The sequence below is a fragment of the Balaenoptera acutorostrata genome, chromosome 3, assembly GCF_949987535.1.
Source record: "Balaenoptera acutorostrata chromosome 3, mBalAcu1.1, whole genome shotgun sequence".
In the NCBI taxonomy this organism is placed as follows: Eukaryota; Metazoa; Chordata; class Mammalia; order Artiodactyla; family Balaenopteridae; genus Balaenoptera; species Balaenoptera acutorostrata.
In genome coordinates this window covers 12,712,343-12,733,420 of record NC_080066.1, presented here as the reverse complement: position 1 = coordinate 12,733,420, position 21,078 = coordinate 12,712,343, and the positions used below count along the sequence as shown (strand labels likewise).

Below are 21,078 nucleotides of genomic sequence, written 5' to 3'. Positions count from 1 at the left end.
TGCAGTTTGGGTGGAAGGACTAGACAAAGATCTGGATTAGGAACACACCACGGGCTCCTTAAATCCTCCCTTTCCACTCCTCATTCCGCCCCCTGCAGCCAGATAGGAATCTTCAGTCCTCCACCCCACCCCCAAGTGCTCCTAGAGAAAACTAGTTTCTTTTGGACTCCTGTCTTAGAGGAACTGGCACCTGGGACATTCTCACCCTTAAGGTGAAGTTTCCTCAGTTATTTCTAGTTTTACGTTTTCTTTTCAGCGATTGCACGGGATCCCCTTTAGCCCCTTTCTTGTTTGGGCCACAGGTCGTCCCCCAAACAGCTAGGTAATCACCTACCTTTAGAGTACAAACCTTTGGAATGGGATTCCTGTGAGAAGGCTAGCTAGTGGATGTTTCTAGAAGGAGTTTTATCGTGAAATCCAGTTGGGCAAGTGTTGTGAAATGGATAGCAACAGTGTGTTGGCATTTGGATTTTCAAAAGAGACGTGGACTTGAATTGGGGCGATTCTGAAAAAAAAAAAATTATCTCCTGCCCTTGGTCAGTGACATGCTAACTACAAGTAAAAGCTGTAGAAGAACCACTTCTCAGTGAAGGACTGCGGGCTGCACACACACACCCACACACACCTAACACTGGTGAAAAATCTAAATATTGGGGTTCAACCGTCAGCATGTGTGGGAATAACAAATGTGAGCCTCCTGTAAGCAACGATTTGGAAGTTTTTCTGTACTTTTGAAAACATCCTTGACGCCTCATTTCTTTGATGGCTGCTCAATAGACACCATGAGAGGCTGGCTGAGCCGTGCCTCCCCAGCCTTCCTCTTGCGTGCAGTGCTTTCATCCAGCGCTTGAATTGTGTTGTCAACGTTTAGTAGACGAAAGAGGAGGGGGCATGAGAACTGGGGGGGGGGCGGGGTGTCCTTGAAAAGTCTTGGAAATCGGTATTTTTGCAGGTGTAGAATGTGCCTAATAACCATGGCTAGTGCGTGCTCCCCAATGGCGAGGGTATGACAGGGACAGCTGGCTCAGTTTTCAGCGTGAAAACACCCCCTCGGTGGACCAAACACAACGATACTGACCTTTCTGCGGGGGGAACGGAGATGTGCCTTTGACTGAACTAGACATAAAGACGTCTTGCTATGACTTTTGTTCCCCACGAAAGCAAAGAAATATTGCGTTTAATATGAGAAGTACTGTTCACAGCTTTTCTGTGCTCCTTAAGAAATATTACAGTGCTGATTTACTGGCCCTCTTCCACTGAGTTGGCCCCAAGGCCGGGGGTGGAGGGGGGGGCTACGGCGAGGCGAGGGCAGAGGAGGGGGTGGCAGAGGGAGTGCGCTAAATCGCCTGTTGCCTGTTTCCAAAGTTCTCCCTTTGCAGCAGCAAATTTATCAATCTTTTCATCTGACAATACTTTGAAATATATCATTGTCATCCAGAGTTGTTTGATAGATTATCTGCAGGCACACAGCCTTTTTCAAGGTCAAGTTGAAGATTCTTGTTTGCTGTTTAACTGGGTTGTTTAAAAACTCAGAACAATGCCTGCCTGTTAAATTTTCACTTGTTCTCATGGGGCATTCCAAAGCAAGTTTTCCTATTGACCGGATGTCAGGACATTTCATCCTCTTGAGCTTCTAAATTCAGCAACCAGGGCTTGGCAATGAAATCAACAGGAGAAGAAATGAGATTTAACCTTAGCATTTGCAGACACCAAGGAGATTGAGCCATCTTTCACATCTCCTCAAAGTGTATGCTAATATTTCTCTGCATGTCACGGGGTTGGTTATAGCCACACACATCTCTTCAACTTTCTGCCTTTATTCCAGTGGGAAGCTGCAAATACACTCCCCGAACGTAGAAGTGCAAAGAAATTGTGACCACTCTTGTCTTTGTCAGCGCATAACCTGTTGCTCTAAGGACATTTTGTAATAAAGTCAGCCTCTAAATCGTCATGCTTTATGGACATATTTATGTTTTTAATGGAGATTGGCTTCACAGTTTCCACTATATCTGCGATGATTGATTTTTTTATTCAGCCAACTTTTATTTACCTTGCGAAAATGTTCTGGACCAATGTGATAAATTACAGATATGCAAATTTCTTTGAATGGTGTTGTAAGTGTGTCTAGCTCCAGCTGAATAACGCCTTGCAAGTCAGTCTGTGCGCGCTCAGGACCCCAGGGAGCTGATCAAAGCACCCATTCTCTTTCATCCCCGGTATTCTCCTCCAAACTATTTCGATACAATATGTTTCCATGATGCACTTAATGTGCTAGGGACATAGAACTCATTACAACCTAGCTAGTTCTGCCGACCTCTTTGTTCTGAGGCAGAAAGTCAAAGAAAAAAGGAAAAGCGCTGCCAGTTGCCAGCTTTCTGAAATGCTAAAGCATGCGTCATTTTTCACCAGGTCTCGTCGTGATATCCTCAAAAGACAAACTATGAAACCGGCCTCAGCCCTTTCTGGCATTAATTACACTGCTGTCCAGCCGATCTGTTTTTCCTATTATATGCATTTCTCAGCAGGGATTTTTTTTTTTTGCAAGAGTAATGCAGCTGCAAGTTAAACTATGAATGCATTTTTTTATCACTATGGGAAAAATAAGTAAAAAGGCTGCAAAACATACAACTGAACTTTGTAAAGACTTCTGGTAGATAAGATCTAGGGTGGGACTTAGGAGGTTTGTGCAACTTCTGTAAAACCTGAAATTGACTTAAGAGCCTCAGGCATTTCCAACGTGCCCTCAGTGTTCTGTGGAGACACTCATTGTGCCATGTGAAATTCCGCTTTGGTACCCAGATAAATCTTGAAGGTGAAACTTTTCAAGGTTTCTGTGAAAATTCTGAAATGAAACAGTCTATTCTACACCCAGCCAGGAGGCTGTTTCCAAGGAATTTCTGTCCAGGATAATAGCACAGAGAATATAAATTCTATTTCATTTCCTCCGTTTCTTGTAGGGTTGATTGGTTGGTGGAAATGGCTGGCAGCCAGTTCTGGGAAAGATTCCAGACCTGACTCCGATTAACCCTCTCTGGTGAAACTCTGCTGGAAACCAACTCACCAGCAATTGCCATTAATCTACTTACTAATTAAGCCAATTCATTTCTAAAGGAGAAAAATTCCTTTCTTTAGCCAAACTGATGGGAGGAAATTTGAAAGAAGCGCCAAACTGTGTAACTGTAATTCAGCCAAGGACTGCTAAAAAAAGGTGTTGATATATAGCAGCAGATTTAAAACAAGTTTCTAGGGCAACACTCCTTTGGAGACGGTGGCATATAGTGCATAGTAGATGAAGCTCGAATAATGCTCCACCGCGCTATGCCACCCCATGTACTTGAGTTGAACACGTCTCTCTCCAATTAAATCCAGTGCCTTTTACGCACAAATAAATCGCCTCTGTATCTTTCGTTTGCACCAGGGTATATCAGCTTTATGTGACAGCTACCATAAATATACTTCTTGAGATTTAATAAACAGCTTTAGAAATCTGCACTCCAGAGCCTACTATCTTGAAACTGGGCTGCAGACTGGGCCGAACTGACCACTGCGCCGGGAAGAAAGCAAACCGGTCTTTCAGGAAATGGTACCTGACGTTCCGGAAAGAATAGATATGTGAATCTTCATCTTGATCCTTACCTGGAAGCACTACTCCAAAGAGTTTCCACACTTACTAAAGAATTGTTTACAGAGTTTAAGATACGTCTGGGAGTCCCGTGCCTATGTCAGAGTGGACCTCCTTCGAGGAAATTTGAAATCCCCTTCGAGGTTTCCTGGATCGCCTTTATGGGATCAGTTGGCAGCAAATCAGTTCGACTTCGCGTTACACAGAGACCGGGTGGATTAGAGAGGGAATGACACAGGGTTAGTGCCTCAAACTTTTTAATTTTAATTGAAGTCCGTTCCTTCCCACCCTAAGGCGTTGGGGCACCCCGCTGAGCCCAGGAAGCGCCTGGATGGATTTGGCGGCGGCTCAGGGTCTGTGCGCCCCGCTCACCAAGCGCCAGCGAGCGGGGTTTCCTTCCGAGCTTGGAAAGGTGCGCACAGAGCGCATACTTGGCCTTCTCTTCAAGCGCGGTGCTCCAGAGCGTGTGCGACATGTGGCGAGACGGAACAGTTACGTTAGAAACGCCTTGGAGACGGTGTCCCTTGTCAGGGAGGCAGTCCTTACGCCAGGACGGGGAGGGCCCTCTTCCTGGGGTCCCGCTCTGCGCAGCCCACTGTCCTGTGCCCACTCAGGAGCATCTGTACCGTTCACTGGGGTGTTCTGGGGCATCGACGGCTTCTCCAAAGGCTCTTCTTCCAGGGTTTCTGACAGCCTCACTAAACATGCGGAGAGACGAAGAGATGTGAAATTTGGTTTACTTCTGTACATAAACCGCTCCGCGCCCATAGCTCTTCGCCTCACTTTCAGTGGCGCCTCCCAGGCCTGGCCCCGGCTGGGGGGCCTCTTCAGTAACCTCGACGAGGGGGTGAGGGCAGGTCAGTCAGGTGGCCAGATCCTCCTTGGCCTTCAAAATAGCATGTGCCCGTCAAGTTTTCCCCTGAGGTAGTTTTCCTGCTGCCCCAGACTGGAGAAATGGTCTGAGGTGCCTGTGACCAAGGCTGGTAACTGACCTTCTTCTGACTCAGGAGTTACGAGCCGTCGTAAGAGAATAAAACAAGGCAGGGGCTGTCTTGTGTTTGGGTCCTAGGATCTGACTAAGGTTTACATTTCCATTTGCGTTTTCAATCTTTCCTCCTTATGAAATAGCAAATTATGAATGAGGAGGAAGGACAATCAACTTGGCGGAGTTCTGAAGTTGGGGGGTGGGGAGGTTTGCCCTCCCTGCTCCCCCCCTCCCGCCCCAGGCTGGGCTCTCTGCTCGGTAGGGAGGGACATTTACCTGGTGTGTAAATTGTGAGGAAAGCGTTGGGGGTCTGAGACAGCAAAGCCACAACATGGGATATGATGTTCCAGCTTTGAAGGGGAACAAAGGCCCTGAGCTAACCCCAGTGAAAGCCAGGAGCGTGGAGAAGGCAACAAAGACTTGCAGCCTGCGGTCACCGGTAGGTGTCAATGTGGACACTCACAGCCGGGGCAGTGGAAGAGGGGGACACAGAGCCAGGCTGTCATTCCAAGGCTTAACATGAGCAAAGATAAAAACGCGACAAGCTCAGCTTTCAATGGTTGGGAGGTTCAAAGTGGAGTGCTAGGGAGTGTATCTGGGTCAAGTATTCTCTGAAGCAGGGCCCCTCTTTCTCTCGTCCAGTATCAGCCAGGGAAGTTCTAAGGCCCCTTTCCCAAGGTAACTTTTCTTACTGAAAGAAGAATCTTCAAAATAATGTCCGATTCTACCCACTGCCTAAGGTGAAGAAGATGGAGCTTTCAGCACTTCCGGATCCCAGAGACCCGGGTGGCTGCATTAACTTATGAACTGGAACAGCCTACCTTAACTTTTGGGATAAAGTTCATGTACTCTTGTACGAATTTAATGAAAAGAAGTAACATTTCCTTTTATGAAACTGTGCATACATGTAGATGAATCGAAGGGTAACATAATTTAGAAAGTATTCATCCAACAAAGAAGTTTCAGTAGTAAACCACTGAAAGAATAATGGAGACCTAGTAGAATTAAATATACCTGTGGTTTCAGATTCCCTATTAGAAATCAGCAGACAAGGCATTTACCAGCAAATGACTCCTCTAGAATCTGGGAGAGATAATTGGGAATCCTCCGCTAATGCAACTGATTAGCAAAGACTATCTTAGAGAACGAATAAGTGGAAATGATAACAAATTATGTTTATCCTAAGAACGCAGACACATTGTGTTCCTTAAATTCTGCTACTAGAAACAAAATACAAGTTTTAAAAATTATCATATAATAAAATTCTGATTTTCTTTAGCTGAAGTAAGTCTCCTAAATAATAATTTTAAAAAAGGATGTAAATATCCTTAAAAGACTAATGACATTTCACAGGTAATGCAATTTGGAAAGAAACACTTCCATGTTTTCTTTTCCAACAATGTGCATTTTTGTAAACTGCTATAAATTGCAATTCAAAAGCACTGATCTCGCCATCCCCAATCATTTTTTATACTGATCAAATGAATGCAGATACTCCCATTTGGGAGGGGCGACATGACATTTCACTTGGCAGTTCTAAACAGGTCACAGACCTTTCACAGACCCTAAGGCAGTGGGAGGGAGCTCTTTACTAAACCGTGTAACCAAATCAAACCAATGGTTACCCCTTTTCAAAACCATTGGAATGGTTTGCACAATGCTATTCACATAGCAGCACAGAAACTGAAAGGATGGTCATCCAATGGAAATTTCTTTCCTTTTGTTTACACTTGCAGAGCTCAAAAAGTAATACTTGGAGGAAAATAATTACATTTGCTATGATAAAAGTCTTAAATACTTAACATGCATTTTGGTTGGCGTGACCCGGCATAGATATCACCATCCATTGGTACATATATATATGCACATGTATGTATGTATATGCATGTATATTTATTGGAGATGTCTCTTTGTTTGAAACCTTAGGCACAAAGACACAACATGGCTGCCCTCAAGATGACCTATTGCTTTCAAGTTGCTTGAACACATCAGAATTTCCATTGTTAAGGTTGATTAATTGAAACTGATAAGTTACCATGAATAAAGATTGTTTTTCTGTTTAATGTGGTGGGCCTGATTTGGTAAATGCCTTATTCATGTAGCTTTGCAGTGCAGCATATGGGCAAGAGTCATTCAGTATCACAAACATATACAATTTATTATGCTTGTATGGGCACAACCAAAGGCCTTTCTATTTTAATGACAAAGTTTCAATGAAAAATTCCATTTAAAGAGTCACTAGGAGCATGAGGTGTGATTTTGTAATTTATTCTTAAGAGTTTCCATCTCTGAGTTTCTGTGAGTAGTTTAAAAGATATCACATTTAAATACAGTTTAAAAAAAGATGTAAACATCTAAATTACACCTTAGCGCTTGTCATTGGGAATACAGCAGAATTTATGCTAATGTTAGCAGACATAAGAAGAGAAAGCACCTTTTCATCTGATGCTACCTTGTGTGCTCTGCTAATGATAAAGTTACCTTAAACATTTCATTGAGATGCCAGGAATAAAAGCTCACACTGCCCAGTTTACAAAAAAATGCAAAGGATGCTGGTGAATAACATGTTAACTTCCTGACATCTTTTTTCCCCCTTAATAAATGAAATCAGAAGACAATATTTAAAAATAATTTAGGGACTATCACATGAAAATACAATGGATTTATTAATTTTCCCACTACTGTTAGCTTCCTTTACTTAAAAGCTGATGTCACTTTTCAGACTACATTAAAAACCGTCATGAATATTTACCGATAAAGGTTAAGTTTTAAAATTTTTTTCTAATGATGTACAGAAACGTTTTTCTCCCTTTTTCATTTTGGCTGCTCATGTAATCCCCAGAAGAATAATAACAACAACAAAAATCTACGAGAGATTTGCTAATGAACTAAAGAAATGACTGTATCAAACCATCAAAGAGATAGCTACCATATTCAGCCTTTAATGTCTTATCAAATAAATTCTCTGGTCATTCATGTCCATGAAACAGTTCAAGTTCACCCAACATTTCTCAATTAAATTAGATGGGTAATCTCAGTTCAACTCTTCGGGAGAGTAATAAACCACATTGGTCACAGCTGACCACAGCTAGTATGTGATTCATAAAGGACTGGGTGTCCATTGGAAAGCTAATCAGTGCACCATCACTTGTAAAATTCCCTCCTGCATTTTGAAGCGATAATCTGTATCTAATTTTTAAAGAAAAATTTACTCTCCTTTCACTCTTCTGAGGCCAATTTCTTTTCTGGACCTGAATAGAGATCATTGGTGAAACAGTACCAAATAGCTCTGGTATGTGTATAACAAAAACCCACCTCTTTGTAGAACATAACAAATTATGCAATGTTCACAGATGCGCTTCGCATTGTGCCTTTTGTGAGAAAATGAAGGCCCTAGTCAATTCCCCACCCCCCTCTTTATGAAAGCCTGGGCTCCCCATGCAATCTGTCCTAATCCTAGAGAAAAATCATTATACCTAATACGGAAGCTTCATAGTTATTTGAAAAGGGATTTTTCATTTGCACTTTTGGTCTTTGTAATTTATTTGCACAAGTGTGAATTTGAAGTTGCAAGCAAATTTGTTCCTATAAACAAGCAAGGAGGATTAAAATGTTAACTGCTCCTCTAGCCCACATTTGATATTTAGAGGAAACGCTGTGTTCACACAATCCCATGCTTGAATTTATAGGCTACCAAAGAAATATAGTAATTTTTCAATTACAATTTTAAAAAATTTATACACTGAAAATATTTTAAACATCGTTTCTGTATTTTGGCTTTTTATGATCTTTATGAGGGAAGAGGCTGCTAATGGCTAATCTTGATTTTCACGAGGTAGCAGTTTCTGCAGAAATGGTGACAAATGCAGAGAGGCATTTTCAGGTTCACCTTGCCTCGTGGGACCTCTGTAAATACTGGTATTACTTTTATTGAATGTGCTAATCTTTGAGTGTCAGTCTTAGAATAGAAATTTCAAGCAGTGAGAAGACTCTCTGCATCCTCAGTGCCTCGCCTAAGTCTTTGTTTATAGTAGGTGTTCACAGTTACCATATGATCCAACAATCCCACTCCTGGGCATATATCCAGACAAAATGCTACTTCAAAAAGATACATGCACCCCAGTGTTCACAGCAGCACTATTTCCAATAGCCAAGACATGGAAGCAACTTAACTGTCCATTGACAGATGAATGGATAAAGAAGCTGTGGTATATATACACAGCAGAATACTACTCAGCCATAAAAAGGAATGAAACACTGCCATTTGCAGCAACATGGATGGACCTAGAGATGATCACACTAAGTGAAGTAAGTCAGACAGAGAAAGACAAATACCATATGATATCACTTATATGTGGAATCCAAAATATGATACAAGTGAACATATTTACAAAACAGAAACAGACTCACAGACACAGAAAACAAATTTATGGTTACCAGAGGGGAATGGGGGTGGGGAAGGGATAAATTAGGAGTTTGGGATCAGCAGATACAAACTACTATATATAAAATAGATAAACAGCAAGGTCCTACTATAAAGCACAGGGGACTATATTCAATATCCTGTAATAAATCGTAATGGAAAAGAATATGAAAAAGAATATATATATGTATAACTGAATCACTTTGCTGTATGCCAGAAACTAACACAACGTTGTAAATCAACTGTACTTCAATTAAAAAAAGTAAAATCTAGTAGGTGCTCATAAAGTCTGTGGAATGAATGAATACATAAATGAATGAATTAACAAAAAGAAGGTGAGGGCTTCCCTGGTGGCGCAGTGGTTGAGAGTCTGCCTGCCAATGCAGGGCACACGGGTTCGAGCCCTGGTCTGGGAGGATCCTACATGCCGCGGAGCAACTGGGCCCGTGAGCCACAACTGCTGAGCCTGCGCGTCTGGAGCCTGTGCTCCGCAACAAGAGAGGCCGCGATAGTGAGAGGCCCGCGCACCGCGATGAAGAGTGGCCCCCGCTTGCCGCAACTAGAGAGAGCCCTCGCACAGAAATGAAGACCCAACACAGCCATAAATAAATAAATAAAAAAGTTAAAAAAAAAAAAAAAAAGAAGGTGAAACCTAGGAGGTTAAGAAGTGTGGGCCCCTCGGTATCCACGGCCTTTCCAGTTGCCTCCACATTGACCTGTCTTGGTCATGAGACTCGCTCTGACTAATGGGACAGAAGCAAATGTGGTGCCAGCAAACTTCAACAGTCCTTGTGCACTGGCGCTTGCTCTTTTTTGCTGTTCTTGAGAACCCTGACACCACCATGAAAGCAAGACTGGGTTTGCCCGATCAACGATGAGAAATGTAAGATGTGGTTGCCCCTGTCAGCCCAGCAGACGGCCAGCCTGAGGCCGTCGACAGCCAGCTAACCGTAGAATATGAGCGAGCCCCAGCAAGAGCAGGCACAAGACCTACCACCTCGGTGCAAGCATGTGTAAAGGCACAGGAGCATGGAAGAGCATGGAAGAGCGGGGAACAGCAAGTCATTTGTTATGACTAGACTAGAGGGCTCATGTAGGGGAGAGGCAGGGATTATGCATGCTCTTATATGCTAAACTGAAGAATTTGGTTTTATCCTGAAAGCCACAGACATCTACTGAAGGATGCAGAGGAATAACAAAGTGTGTAAAAGTGAATCAAAGAATGAAATCCTTAGTGACCCCAACACTTAATGCTCAGAGCGGGGGCAGAACTGAGTAACCAGGAGAGACCGAGAAGGATGTTCTGAGAAGTAGGAGGAGAACAAGAGCAGGCTGGTGTCTTGGAGTCAAGAGAAGATCATTTCACGAGTTAAGGGACGCTCATTAGTAACAGAATGCAAGGGGTGTGGCTCAGTGCCAGGGGACACACTGGAGGAACTGAAAACTATTTCACATGTGAAGGATTCCCTAGGGAGGGTGCCCTAGGGAGGAGCAGTGTCAGGGAGATGCAGAGCAGGAGGCAAGTGGAGTAATCTGGGGCTAGAGAAGGAGAGAGAGCAGGTTCCGATTTCTCTCTGGGGGGCTGACATTAAAGGTAAGGAGGACCAGAGGGCGCTTGCTTGAAGAGGAAGGGAGGGGATGAGTAAGAAAAGAAGGCGGGGCTTCCCTGGTGGCGCAGTGGCAGAGAATCTGCCTGCCAATGCAGGGGACACAGGTTCGAGCCCTGGTCTGGGAGGATCCCACATGCCACGGAGCAACTAGGCCCGTGAGCCACAACTACTGAGCCTGCGTGTCTGGAGCCTGTGCTCTGCAACAAGAGAGGCCGCGATAGTGAGAGGCCCGTGCACCGCGATGAAGAGTGGCCCCCACTTGCCGCAACTAGAGAAAGTCCTCGCACAGAAACGAAGACCCAACACAGCCAAAAATAAATAAATAAATAAATTAATTAATTTTAAAAATACTCATGCTTGGGTCCCATCCCAAGCTTTATAAAAAGAAAAGAAAAGAAAAGAAAAGAAAAGAAAAGAAAAGGCGTCAACAGGATTACAGGAGGAGAGCACTGGGATGTGGTGGGACTCTTTAGCCAGAGGACAAATAGGGATGTTAGGTTGTTACCCAAGTTCATACAATTATGATGTGACGCAAACGTCAGACTCAATTTTATTAAACATTTATTGATCACTAACTGAATGCCTGGGAAGTGGCAGGCACATTTATACACAAGCCTTATCACATTTGATTCCTTAAAACGACAACATACCTTGAAGTTGGAGGAAGTAGCTTTCTAATCAATCAAAGGGAGATGTCTCCGTTACTTGAGAAGTCAACGGTAGAACTCCTTACCCTACGATGTAATGCCAACTGGAATCACAAGGTCCCTGAACTCATTTGGGATGGTGGCTCTCTATCTATTGAATGTGGATGTCATGGAAATTATCAAATTGCCATCCTGCTTTTAGCTTCCTAGAGCTGCTGTAACAAAGTAATATAAACCATATAGCTTAGAACAACACGTATTTATTCTCTCACGGATCTGGAGGTTGGAAGTCTGAAATCGAGGTGTTGACAGGACCTTGGTCTCTCTCAAACTCTGGGTACAATCCTTCCTTGCCTCTTCCTAACTTCTGGTAGTGGCTGTAGATCCTTGGGGTTCCTTGGCTTACAGCTGCACCTCTCCAATCTCTGTCTCTTTCCTCACGTGGCATTCTCCCTGTGTGTCTGTGTCTCAATTTCCCTCTTCTTATAAGGACACCAGTCATATTGGATTAGGGCCCACCCCAATCCCTCATCTTAACTTGATTAAATCTGCAAAGACCCTATTTTATAAATAAGGTCACATTCACAGGAACCGGGGTTAGGGTGTCAACATATCTTTCGGGAGAGGGGGGACATAATTCAACCCGTAACACATCCTTTTCCAGAAAAGGTAACTTATTGCCTATTTCACAGACAGAACACCGGGGGAAAGGACTTTTACTAAGGTGCAACAGAGACTTTTAAAATGTTCTTTCAAGAAATGGTAGATATTTAATACGTGCTTTTGATGTATAGGATGATAAGAAGTGGGGCCATTGTTTACAAAGGGGAAGTGTTCTTAGAACAGCCTGTATACATAAGGTAGGCCTGAAATCAAATGAAGGGTCTTTGGTCTAGAAACATGAAGAAAACTGATTTGAACATATAGGAATTTTTTGATGGGGGGAGAAGGAAGTACAATATAGCAAGTTCATGATTTATTATACTGTATGGACATGATAAATAACAATTTAAAAAGAAAAAAATCCATAGACGTACTGGGGGTCTTCCCTACTGGCGCAGTGGTTGAGAATCTGCCTGCCAATGCAAGGAACACGGGTTCGAGCCCTGGTCTGGGAAGATCCCACATGCCGTGGAGCAACTAAGCCCACGTGCCACAACTACTGAGCCTGCGCTCTAGAGCCCGTGCTCCACAACAAGAGAAGCCACAGCAATGAGAAGCCCGCACACCACAAGAGTAGACCCTGCTCCCTGCAACTAGAGAAAGCCTGTGCGTAGCAACAAAGACCCAACACAGCCAAAAATAAATAAATAAATAAATAAAATTTTTTTAAAAACCCAAAAAACAAAGACATACTGGGATAAAATAGATAAACATTTCTCAGGTAAAGAAATGTAAAACAATGAACAAGGCTGTTATGGACTGAACTGTGTCTCCCCCAAAAGACGCTGGAGTTCTAACTGCCAGGACCTGTGAATGTGACCTTATTTGGAAATAGGGTCTTTGCAGATGATTGAGTTAAGATGAGGTCATTAGGGTGGACCCTAATCCAATATGTCTTCATCCTCATAAAAAGGTGAAATTTGGACACAGATACACACACACGGAGGGAAGACTGTGTGAAGACATGAGAAGACCACCATCTACAAGCAAAGGAACACGTGAGGTTCCTGAAGCTCTGAGAGCAGCATGGACAGGTTCCCCCTCACAGACCTCAGAAGGAACCAACCCTGCTGGCATCTTGATTTCAAACTTCCAGCCTCCAGAGCTGTGAAACCACAAATTTCTGTGGTTTAGCCAACCAGTTGCTGTGCTTGGTTATGGCAGCCCTACCACTCATACACAGGCTGAAACCACAGACCTGTGTAATTCCAGCTGCAGAAATTCACAGTGACAGCCAGGAATAAAGCTCCTTTTTGGTGACAGAGGCTAAATGTGCTCCATGTTGGGTGAAAGAACAAACCACTCCTCAACCTCAAAGACAGAAGCATGAATGAAAGGAAATTGGGAGAAAAAAAAAGTTTCTAACCTGGGGCTACTATGGCTTTTTAGAAAGCTCTGGGCTTAGGGAGGCTCAAAGGCAAAACTTACTTCACTCACAGGAACTGAGCCAAGCGACCTGATGGCTTAAAGGCTTCAAGACCCTATTGTCACAGCAGGACAGGCACCCCAAACTTATAAGAACTGGCTGTAGACTGGGAGTGAGAGTGGTGGAAGTGGGTGCAGTTACCAAACTGTACTCAGGAAATATTGCATTCAGGTGGTGGGAGGGGAGAGAGAGAGAGAGAGAGAGAGGGAGGGAATGAATATGAATGAGACAGAGAAACTTGACCCTGTAAACCAAAATTCCAAAATAAATAAAGGAATGGAATGCTAGGAAAGACAACAGAAAGATGAGCTATCAGGATACGAATTCACTCCAGATAAATTTAAGTTGGTGAAATAGTTTGACAAAGATTTTAAAATGTGTGTTTAGTATGCTCAGAGAAATAATTGATAGTGTCCACTAAACAAATAAATTATGATGCAAAACAGGCCAGGATAAAATAAGAACTGGTGGCTCTGAAAATGAATCAATTTAAAGTCTTGGGAAATAAAAAAGTCACTAAAATAAAACTAAAACATGGGATAAATTGGGCATAGATGAAGAGAGGATTAGAAAATTGGAAAAGGTAACATCAAGAAATCCATCCATATGCACAACAGAGAAATAAACACAAAAATTAGAAAATGTAGATTAGAGGCATGAGAAGAGACTGTGAGGTGCTTCTGAAGAAAATAATGTGTAGGATGTTATACAAGCAATATTTGAAAAGACAATGGCTGAGAAATTTCTAGAAGTAAAGAAAGATATGAATGATCCAAATTGTACTCTGAATATTGATCAAGATTAAATACATTTTATAGAACAAGTACATTACAGTAAAACTACAGACCATCAAGAATAAAGACTAAACCTTAAAAGCTAAATAAAGAAAACTCAAATGACCACATATGGTTGACAAATCGACAACAAACTTCAAGAAGCCTGAGCAGAGGCTCAAAGGCAATGGTATAATAACAAAATGTGGAGGAAAAAATAACTGCCAACCCAGAATATCATATCTTGCTAAACTACCCTCGAGAAGGAGATAAATTTAAGACAAACAGAATTTATCACCAATAGGTCCTCACTAAACGAATTATTGAAGTAATGATACTTTTTAACATGCACATATACTAAAACATACACATACGCAATGGGTACTCAACATGTAATTCTGTGTTTTCTGAATATTTGAAATATTTCATAAAAAACAAAAAAATAGTTTCTTAATTAGTCGACGAGCCCTTCCTCAATTCATTCTTACTGATATGTAAACACAAATATTAAGGTTATTTTATAGTTGTCACTCTAGCTTACATTTGTGTAGCATGTAACAGTATACAACATACTTCTTCCTATGACCTACTTTTTTTCCATGTGATCATTTCATTCAAGATAAGGAACATGCATTAAAGAATCTGAACCAGCCGGGAACAGGAAAGGCTGAGGACTGAAGCCCAGTGACACTTCTCTACACTGACATAAATATCCACTTTTCTGATCTCAATTTATTCCCTCAAATTCCAAACTTGGGGTTCCTCCCATTGAAAGGAATATTCATATGGTATCCTTCACATGCAAAGATGTCACTCCCAGTTCACTTAAGGGTGCAACTTGATATGTCCATGAATTTGCATGAATCCATACACAACATCTTGTAACATTTTGTCATTTCTCTAACAGAACCATTCCTAAATTTAAAAATTAATACTCACTCAATACTAATTAAAACCTCTCTCAATATTCTGTTACCACCATAAAAGACTTATATGGTTTATAATGACTGGGCAGCAATGGGCAGCTGAGGTTTGGGATGAAATCAGTGGCCACAGGATCCAGGGAGGCTGCTGGAATCCAACTCATGGCCCAGTGACTGAATAATAACACACACCAGAAACCATCCTTGCTTCATGCTACATGCTTTGGAGACCTCTGAGTACCAGTTCGGGGCATAATTAGGAATATGCTTAGTGGCATTTATTCAATGAAACATTGTCTACAAATACTTAAAAGCATCAATAGACTGAATTAATACAAGATAGCCCATCAAATTAATAAAGTACATTTTTAATATGTATTAGTCGTGACCTTTTTTCTACTAAGTTGTTATGATCTTACAAATTCAGAGTACTTTGCCTGCCTACTTGTTTCAACTATTAACATTATTTTCAAAGCATGTATTATCTGTTTTCATTTTTCACATTTTTCAATTCCCTATTTGACCAATGGACAAAGCTTCAGTTGGATAGAGAACTTCAGATTAATTCTCGAATCCAGTTGGTCATCTTGGCTCTTTTCTATGCCATTGAGAATTCCCTGTATTTGGAAAGGTATGTTAAGAGACACACTGCTGATCTTCCAGGCTTTAATTTGTCATTTAATATCCTAAATCCCATGCCTCGAATAGAAAATATCTCTAGAACACAGGCATAAAGAGCAAGGAAAATTCTTAAGAAAAGGTAGCTGAGAATCAGCCCAAATCTCAAAGACATGGATGACATATATAACTTAGCAATACAACATCTGAATTACAGGTAATTGGTGACAATAAGGGAAGTAGAAAAGTTGGTGGCAGTGACATCATAAACATTAACAGACCCCTTAATACATTATATTTAGTAAATCAGGTTAGTCCTATTTTAACATTTTTAATAGCCATCAATTACATGCTAAGTGATGTTATATATTATGTATGTATGTGGTATATGTGGTAATACTGTAAAATACGCATTTGAATATGAATACCTTAGTAAATTATATTAATTATAGCTGAAGTCTAGAAACAATATGTAAAACAATGCTAACACTTATGCCTAAAATGCTTTCTTTTTATCTTTTAAATTCCAATTTCTTGTGTGATTTTTAAAATTATTTTTGTGTTTAAAACAAAAACAGGGTCAACTGAACTCCACTTTCAATTAATATTTATTTTTATAAATTGGTGGATAATACACTTAGTAAAAAAAATACACTTTTCAGGTCCAAAGTTTCAAAGGGTGAAAAGAAAGGTTTTAAAATCTTATCCAATGTACTGCGATTGTTCTACTATTCTTTAAAAGCCTTTAAAATCACTTCTTCCATGTTTCTTCCCTAAAAGTCTGAGAGAATTAACAATACAATGTAATCTAGGTTTAAATTTGGGTGTCTCCTGTGTTTCAGATATTTATGTTTGAGCTTTCTCTTACTGACAAGCCACTTAAAGGGTCACTGTTACTTTGAGGTTTTATCTATGAGATTTGTGTCTTTGGGGCTCATTAGGAACATTTTCAAAGATTACAATGTCAATAGCACCTAATTACTGGACTGTGAGAAAGGTCTTCTTAAGTACATAAAATCTGTGGCAGTGCACAGTGCACAATGGGCAGCTCAGATCCCAAATTTTATCACAGTTAAGTAGCAAACAAATTAATAATGTTACCTGGGATCTTTTGGGATAATTACTACTGTGTAAAAAAATGGCTTTGAAATTCTGCAGATAGTATGGTACCTCATTTTTTTATTCCCTTATATTAATGAGGATTTATTTATCTCTTAAGCTTTCTTTGTTGCAAGAACAACTCTCTGTTGTTCTTGCTAGAATTTTTTGGAGTAAAGCTTGCAACATAACAAAAAGTTAATTTCAATTTGCTTAGGAAAGATATATCACCTGATATAACGTTGTTTGAAGTTATGTTTTGTTTTATTTTGCTCTTTTCAAAATATCTACCATATGATCTGATACCAGTGACAAATTTTATTCTTTCTTATGCTTGGTAGACAATTAGTTACTAAAGAATTAAAGGAGAGACCAGTTCTTTTAAATCACTAGCCTACTGCTGAGGATATTATAGCTCTCGTGTAGTAGACTTAAAAGCAGGTTTGCCTGACTTTATTTTGGGAACCCAGGGATTATATTATCCATAGCTCAGGAGGAAAGGCAGGGATGGGGTTAGCTAGGCACTTCACCTCATTTAATCCTCATAACAAAGCTAGGAGGTGGGGTCGCCATCTCCATTTTACACAGCAGAGGGAGCTGAATGAAGTTACCCAGGGAGTGACTGGAATGAGACAGAAACCGAAGTCTGTCCACCTCCAAAGCCTTTCTGCTACATCACGTTTTCCCATTGTGTGTTGTTGAAAATGGGACCACACATTGTCATGCTTGAGTCTTGGGGCAAGTCTTGGGGCAAGTCAATATAATTGAGTGGTGACAAGCCTGGGCTCTAGGGCCACATTCTCTGGGTCTGAACCCAGCCTTACTTATAAATTAATAATCTATTTATTTGTGGTCATAAACCTGGCAGCTTACTAAACCCCTCTGAATCCAATTGTCTCCTCTAAGGCTTGAGAAAGCAAGAGTGCTGACTTTATAGGGTTTTTGTGAGGATTAGAGTTAAAACTTAAAAGGCATTTGGAATAGTACCTACACCCACTAAATGGTAGTTATCCATAATTTTCAAAAGTATCTTGTGGTATGAAAATACAACGTAAGAACCTCTATCTTTGATGCAACACCAAGGATGCTGTTAACAGGGAGGATAAATATTCGCAGGGTATTTAAAATATTAATATTCTATTTACATAATTTAAAAAACAGAACTCAATACCACAGTGACTTTACAGGGTTGAATTTGGCTTCTGTCACCATATAGGTCACCCCTGTGTTATAGAAAGTAAGATTTGTCTGTAAGTCAGGTACGTACAAACTATGTAGCTAAACACCTCTTTGAAAATGTATTTGTGAATTAGTGCTTGAAAACACTGATAACGTATTGAACTACTTCCTAGGGGCCTGAAGGGGGTTCTCCACCTTCTGAAGTACCTGAGAAGCTTGGAGTGATTTGTTTCGTGACGACAGTTTGGTCCTTTGACTGTCTAGTGTGAATACTGTTCAGTCCCCATAATCGTGAAAGACTGATACCTAATGAAAAAATTCATTTACTCCCCAATTAGTAAATTTGTAATTCAGTTTCCTCCTGGCATTCATGTATTGGTTTTTTTATCCATTAAAAATAGAAAATTTATTTCTAGTCAATTTTGGATTAACTGGAACCCAATTAACCAGAAACTTTTGTTAACTGGATGATTTCCCCACACTATCTTCGGAGGGGAAAACATGACATGTCAACGTTGTATCAGAGGTTTTGTAGAAAGAAACGTCAGGGTTATGCCCAGAGGCTTTCAGTGTGACACTGTCACCCACGCCTCTTCTGTGGTGCAGTCATATTCAGAATGATGCGCTTTGTGGCATGCTGCAAAATTATGGATCATAAAATAGCATTTACTTTCTATTTTATTAGTAAGGCAAAAAAAGGGGGCTAATGAATTTTAGGAGGGCTTTCCGTAGACAGGGTGGAAATAACTCTACACTTTGCATTTTCAGGACAGAGGAAAGGGAGTGACAGTGTTTGTTTTGGCCAAAGCTGCCTTATGGCCCAGGTGGCCATCAAGGTCGGTTTGTATGACTACAAATGGACCTTTGAAAACTGGTTTGCTTGGCAGAGAAAAATCATTTTTGGATGTAAAATTCTCAACTGAATTTTTTGCTGTTAATTAAGCTCTCTAATTAAAATGTCAGGTGGAACACAGGCTCCAAATTTAACAATTTATACTTTTATGATAAATCATGAGTCTCTCTTCCCCTAAAACATTATGATATTTTAGAAATAACTTACTGTATGGGGTGGAATTTCCAACAACTCAACAGAGCTAGTCCCTTATTTAAATGCTGATATCTTTGGGGACTTCCCTGGCACTCCAGTGCTTAGGACTCTGCACTTCCACTGCAGGGGGCCCGGGTTCGATCCCTGGTCTGGGAACTAAGATCCGCCAAGCCACGCGGTGTGGCCAAAAAAAAAAAAAATGGTGATATCTTTAAATTGCATGCCCTAGGCTAGCAGCTGCTACAGAGTCCAGGCTGGGTGTTACTGTCACCTAAATGCCAGTCCAGGAGGCAGCCAGCACTGTGACTGCCGAAAGATTCCTCTGCACACAGGCAGGCACCTCCGGAAAAGATACTACCTATACCCGTAAGCACTACAGAAAAAGCCTCTCCACTGCATGGAGGCCCAGAAGAGAGGTTCCTTTCTCAATCTAGTTTTCAAAAAGTTGATTTTAAAATTAGGGTCCAGCAGGAATAAAGATGCAGACGTAGAAAATGGACTTGAGGACACGGGGAGGGGGAAGGGTAAGCTGGGACGAAGCGAGAGAGTGGCATGGACATATATACACTACCAAATGTAAAATAGATAGCTAGTGGGAAGCAGCCGCATAGCACAGGGAGATCAGCTCGGTGCTTTGTGACCACCTAGAGGGGTGGGATAGGGAGGGTGGGAGGGAGACGCGAGAGGGAGGAGATACGGGGATATATGTATACATATAGCTGATTCACTTTGTTATACAGCAGAAACTAACACACCATTGTAAAGAAATTATACTCCAATAAAGATGTTAAAAAAAAAAAATTAGGGTCCAGGATTTAAACTCATATCACACACTTCCTCCCTGTATAAAGATTCATTATAAAAGTCTACTTTTAAAGATTCCCAGACATGAAAAACAGAAATTACTGACACCCTTTGATTGCCATCAATAATTCAAACAAATAATGTTGCATTTCGTTAATCCAACTTATTAGAGAAAAGCAAGCATGGTTGTTTCCTAAAGACTTACAGAAACGTGTGGACAAAATGTACTTCCACCTGCAAAAGAGTCCAATTTGAGGCCGCACAAGGACTGATGGGAGATAAAGGATGCTATAAATAGTTGTCCTTTTCTTCTAAGTATTAAATTGGAAAAATAGGGATTTAACAGGAGCTTCAGGTTTGTTGGCAGTTTAATTAAAAAGAAACAGGATTCCAACTGAGACAGTTCCTGGTTTTGAAGTATGACTCAATTCATTTTCAGTTAGCAGAGATCAATATTCAGAAATACATATTAACATTCTTTTATTTATCATATCTATTAATTTAATAAATTGGCTGAAAAAAGTCATGCATTTTCACCCAGAAACCAAACATCTCAGGACAACAAAGAAAAGCATTATTAATCTTAATTACCCATCCTGCGTGAACCATTTCTCCAACAATAAGGATTCTTACCTCTTGGTGAAGGAGGGAGGGATATGTGATCCCTGTCTAGGTCGACATACCTGTTGTCTATCTGTAGGTAAACCAAACCGTTTCATTACTGAGGCTGAATAATACTGACTGATTAAATGTTGAATAGGGAAAAAATAATCTACCTACCGAAGATGCATGATAAACATTTGCAGAAGATGTCGACGCTGTTATCAATTTCACTTTGGATCGCACAAATAAAGGTTTAACTTTCTGAAAGAAACAAACGGTATGTACCGTGTTATCCAGGGGAAATAATGACCAGCTCAAATGGATGTAGAATGTTTTTCAGTCCTTAGTTAACTGAGATATGAAAATAATGCTCCTAACTTATTTGCTCAAATATGGCTGGGGAAATCCTTTCCTTTAAACCCAAGGAATAGACCCCTTCCTAATTCAGGCTACTTTGAGAGAAAATTCAAGAAAAATGTTTTCCTTAATGTCTCTTCTGACTCTACTTCCTTTTGATTATCCCTATGCCATATGGGATTTACTGCTTGTAACTGGTCAGGTACCACCGGGTCATCCCCAGCACAACCCAGCTCCTGGAAGCTACACAGTGATGGTCCTGATTCCCAGGAATTGAAGAGTGAAAAAACAAAAGCATC

At 40.9% G+C, this 21,078-nt stretch overlaps 1 protein-coding gene across 1 annotated transcript in view; it reads right to left on the bottom strand.

Annotated features, from left to right (window-relative positions):
• Positions 1–3,943: 3,943 nt before the first annotated feature.
• C3H10orf67 (chromosome 3 C10orf67 homolog) overlaps positions 3,944–21,078 on the bottom strand; it is a 110,306-nt gene continuing 93,171 nt past the window's right edge. Inside the window, 3 exon segments of the mRNA XM_057541956.1 lie at positions 3,944–4,320; positions 20,453–20,513; positions 20,600–20,683. Of these exon segments, the coding sequence (XP_057397939.1) occupies positions 4,115–4,320; positions 20,453–20,513; positions 20,600–20,683 (351 nt within the window). The 3' untranslated portion in view covers positions 3,944–4,114.